Source organism: Frankliniella occidentalis, unplaced genomic scaffold (genome assembly GCF_000697945.3).
Source record: "Frankliniella occidentalis isolate FOCC.00 unplaced genomic scaffold, Focc_3.1 Scaffold145, whole genome shotgun sequence".
NCBI lineage: Eukaryota > Metazoa > Arthropoda > Insecta > Thysanoptera > Thripidae > Frankliniella > Frankliniella occidentalis.
The window spans coordinates 801,801-806,256 of NW_026267272.1; the positions used below are offsets into that span (position 1 = coordinate 801,801).

Below are 4,456 nucleotides of genomic sequence, written 5' to 3' on the forward strand. Positions count from 1 at the left end.
CTCACTCACTCACTCACTCACTCACTCACTCACTCACTCACTCACTCACTCACTCACTCGCCCACCTTCCCTGCACTTCGTTTCCTTAGGAAGGAGGTCTTCCCTTTGCCTTGACGAAACTATACAGTTCGATGCAAGCTCTCGTAGCGCCTGATAGGTAGGCAACTTATCGTCAGCAATGCATGCGTGCATTGCTGGGTGGCCTACCCTGAATTTCGCAGGCGCCAAAGCTTCTGTTATCTGCCGAACGTTTCTAAGAAAAGCGAACGTAGTTTCTGCGCCCGTCGCCAATTGTCCTATAACGATCCTGCCACGCTCAGCCTCTTCAAGTTCTTAGAGCACCTGGTAGGTAGGCCACATAATTCATGCAGTGTATGCGTGTAATGCAGGGTGGCCTACCCCGAGTATCACAGGCGTCGAGGTCCTCTAAAGTCATTTCACGAATGAATCTAAGATAATCGGGCGTACCTTTTGACCATCAGCCGGTCAGTATGTGTACCATGACCTTGTACCTTGTCCTGCCCTGCTGCTCCTGAAAAGGGGTTTTAAAAAATATTTTTTCTCTGTGTACTATTTCCGATTACTTGATCTTCAGGATGTAACGAAACTTAAGTCGTCCTTTTCTTTAAGTCACTGTAAATTTTTATTTTTCCTCAATTATAATTACCCCAATTGTACATTGTTCTGTGCGTAGAGCTGTGGCTGCTGCCGCGCGAGGAGGCCTACGGGACGGGCCTCAAGTCGGGGCGCGTCCAGCTGGCCCTGGCGCGCGGCAACCTGGAGCTGCACCACGGCGGCGCGGAGCTCGGCCTGCGGCGCCTGGAGGCGGCCGCCATCGCAGCGGCACCGGGCCCCGCCGGCCACGAGCAGGGCGAGCAGGAGCAGGAGGCCGAGGAGGAAGAGCGACTCGAGGCGGCGGTGCCCTTCCACGGGCTGGACCAGCCGACGAGGTTCGCCGACGAGGGCCAGGCCCCCGCCAGACCAGCCACTGAGGCGAGAGCGCCGCCGCCCACGACGAGCACCACCACGACCAGCACCACGACCAGCACCACGACCCACAGGACCACCACGACGCACCGGGCCACCACGAGCACGGCGCGGAGCATCAGCGCCGCCCCGGTGCCCGCCGTGGTCAGCAGGGGCGCCGCCACGCCCGCCAAGCCTGCCGCCGCGCCAACGCGGCCCGCCCCGACCGTGCCCTCGAGGACCAGCGCGAGCACCGCGCGCCCGAGGGCGACCACCGCGCGCCCGACGAGCGCGCCCACCAGGAAGCCCTCCCCGACCACGGCCGCTGCCAGGGGCGTCGCCACGCAGGGGCACAAGCCTCAGGCCGGAAGTAAAGCCACCACGAGCAGCCCAGCGCGTGAAACCGGAACCAGCGCCCCAAAGGGTGGCGGGCCCACGGGCTACCAGCACACGCCGACGCCCCCGACCAGCGCGCCGTACCGGGATTGGGGCGACGGCGACGCGGCGCAGCAGGGCGGCTGGAGTCCACGGTACGTCCGGTCGCTGGCCGGATACAGGGGCCCCCTGCGGAAGGAAGTGAGCAGGACGGAGCTGCCCGGGCGGCCGTGGAGCGGCGGCTTTCACAACTACACACTCACATGGACTCCTGGTGAGCCTCCATACATTCTCTTCAAGTTAACTCTCTATTGGTCTTTGAACACATCTCATTGAGAGGACCATTGATTGGTCTGCAACGCCAATGCTTTTTGCAGAAGAAATGATTTTCTCCGTGGACGGAGTCGAGCTCGGGGTCGTGTTGCTAGAGGAGACGGGAGGGGTCTTCAGGACATCTGCCGACGATCCTTGGCATTATGGTGGCAAGATGGCCCCTTTTGACAGAGAAGTAAGTTGGTTATCACTTTTTCGACAGGTCCCCTCAAGAGACGAAGCAATCACCATTCTATCATCATTGTCATCTTCTGTTTATTTTCTATTTTTTTCAGTTCTACATCAGTCTAGGTTTAGCTGTTGGCGGTATTCACACTTTCCCTGAAGGTGTAATAGGGCCAAACCGGAATAAAAAACCATGGAAGAACACTGCAGCTAAAGTAGGTGACTCCACGCTTACAAATGATTTTCTTACAAACAACCCATGTGTTAATGGAATACATTGTTACATTTGCAGGCTATGCTCAGCTTTTGGAATGCACAGGCGGATTGGTACGGATCGTGGAGCACAGATTCAGCGTTGCTCGTAGATTTTGTGCGAGTAACTGCCCTGTAATCTTACATAATATTAATTATAATAAAATAGGAACGCCAATTTAATTTTGTGTCATTTGGGCTGTACAATGCGCAAAACCTTTTACTTTTTTCGGCAAAAGACATGCGGCTTAACCTTTTATCCGCCTCGAGTGCAGATTAGGGCCAGAGGTATGCCTGGTGACGGATGTATGGTCGGTTGGAACGGGTCGGCCGGACCCCTGAGTAAGACCGGGGACCGACCCCGAGTGCGGCTGGCTGGATTCTGGAAAAGGCCAGGGAGGCTGGACGGGGACATGGCTAGGGTGTGGTACAACGTCTGGCTGACGGGGTGGTGCACGATGCTGCACAGCATCCAGAGCGAGAGGACGGGCAGGGCCTGGACCAACGCCCGGGAGGGGGCCGTGGACTGCACCTTGAATAAAGGCCCTCTGGGTCGCAGCGACGGGGCGTGGAGGGGCAGTGGTGACACCTGGAATGACGCCCTTATGGGACGAAGGGACAGGGCGCGGCGCACCCTCTGGACTGGGGGCGGTGCCCTGGTGGGAGTCAGGGTGTACAGCGGGGACCGGACTGACGCCGTGGTGGAGTGCAGGAGCGGGACTCGATATTGCATCCTGATTTAGGACAGCGGCAGAGTCTAAAACAATGTCTTGTTGGGGTGCAGAGGCGTGGCCGAGTGCACTGGCTGGATTGGGAGCAAAAGGAGGATTTTGGAAATCGCCTACGGAAGTGGCTGGGGCCGAACCAGAAAATATTCCAAAGTGAGAGGCTGGAGCAGGGTCTCGATTGAATCCTAGAGGGGATGGGGGGTAGGGGTAGGCAGCCGTGTCCGGCTGAGGGGCAGGGGCGAGAATGGGGCCTGAAATAATTCCTTGATGGTGGTCAGGGTCAGAACCGGAGCCGACATGGGCGAGGTAGGATTCTGAATCCGCATGAGATGCCGGGTCGTAGTGCGCGGCAGCACCCGGATATGGGGCAGGGGTGGATCCAGGAACAATGTGGGGTTCAGTTTCCGCGAGCGGGGCCCTGGCTTCTGGGGGAGGGTGTTCTCCCTGTCCTGGATCTGAGCTGGAAGAGATGGAGTCTTGAGAACCAGCCGAATCACTTCTACTGAGGGGACCCGGCGCCCGGCCAGCGCGCTGAGCACATACGTGGCATGAGCCTGGCGCTGTGTCGGGCGCTCCGCCGTAGCCCGTCCCGGAGAACTGTCCACCACCCATGAAACCACCGCCAACACCCGGATTGTACCCAGAGTTAGGACCTGCACCAGGACCCGGCCCATATCCAACGCCAGATCCGGCAGGATGTGCGAAGCCTGAATCCGCAGCGTACCCCATACCAGATCCGTAACCCGCTCCACTATTCGCACCGTATCCGGCAAAGTATCCGCCGCCGGACCCATGAGTTGCACCTGGACCAGGACCCGCAACGTATCCAGCACCCGATCCGTAATTTGCACCTGGATAAGCCCCCGGCATGTACCCGGCTCCAGGCCCCTGATTCGCTCCCGGTGCAAATCCTGCCCCGTACCCTGGACCATACCCCGCACCATATCCATAACTCGTCCCTTGATTAGACATCGGAATATATCCAGAGCCGGGTCCGTAATTCGCCTCTTGAACAGACCCCGGAACGTATCCGGCGGCAGGTCCATAATTCGCCCCCGGATTAGATCCCGGAACGTATCCCGCGCCGAACCCAGCACCGCCCTGTCCAGGTCCAGGATGAAACAAGGCACTTCCTTCTGCGCCAGCTCCGGCACCGCCGGATCCAGGCGGACGACCGTGTGCTGATCCAGTCACCACGGGGCACGGCGGACGTCCACACGATGTCGGTGGATTGTTTGAGTTGCCCGTGTCACCTTGCTTGTTGTTGTTGTTTTGGTTGTTTTGGTTGTTGTTGTTGATGATGATGATCGGGGGCCCTGCGTTCCCCGCGCTGCATCCCGAACACGTTGGCTGCTGACACCCTGGGCAGGGCGGCTGCTGACACCCTGGGCAGGGCGGCTGCTGACACCCTGGGCAGGGCGGCCGCGCGGATGGGGGCGCTGGAGGCCGCGGGGTGGGTGGGGGCCTGGGAGGCGGCCTCGGTGGCCTCGGTGGCTTCGGGGGCCTCGGGGGCCTCGGGGGCTTCTGCGGCTTCGGGTCGTCGTCCCAGCACGAGTCCGTTATCATGCACATGAAGGTGCGGCTGTCGGCGTTGCTCTGGTCCGCAGCGGAAGCAGGGGCGGGCGCTGGGGCCGTAG

The 4,456-nt window shown here is 59.8% G+C and overlaps 2 protein-coding genes across 3 annotated transcripts in view; one reads left to right on the forward strand and one right to left on the reverse strand.

Moving 5' to 3' along the window:
- LOC113214519 (beta-1,3-glucan-binding protein-like) overlaps nucleotides 1-2,274 on the forward strand; it is a 4,992-nt gene extending 2,718 nt beyond the window's left edge. The window contains exons 6-9 of one of the 2 annotated variants that reach the window (XM_052270988.1): nucleotides 695-1,615; nucleotides 1,719-1,849; nucleotides 1,950-2,054; nucleotides 2,132-2,274. In XM_052270988.1, coding sequence (XP_052126948.1) covers nucleotides 695-1,615; nucleotides 1,719-1,849; nucleotides 1,950-2,054; nucleotides 2,132-2,230 — 1,256 coding nt within the window. In that variant the 3' untranslated portion in view covers nucleotides 2,231-2,274. Of the gene's footprint in view, nucleotides 1-694; nucleotides 1,616-1,718; nucleotides 1,850-1,949 lie in introns of both variants that reach the window. The other variant, XM_052270987.1, reaches the window with a different exon arrangement.
- Nucleotides 2,275-2,329: 55 nt separating this feature from the next.
- On the reverse strand, nucleotides 2,330-4,450 carry LOC113214513 (spidroin-2-like). Its single transcript, XM_026433888.2, has one exon. The coding sequence runs from the start codon at nucleotides 4,389-4,391 to the stop codon at nucleotides 2,340-2,342; it is 2,052 nt and encodes a 683-aa protein (XP_026289673.2). The 5' UTR covers nucleotides 4,392-4,450; the 3' UTR covers nucleotides 2,330-2,339.
- Nucleotides 4,451-4,456: the final 6 nt, after the last annotated feature.

Excerpts from the sequence above, each read along its gene's own strand:
- LOC113214513 (XM_026433888.2), bottom strand. The coding sequence starts at position 4,391 with ATGTGCATGATAACGGACTCGTGCTGGGACGACGACCCGAAGCCGCAG.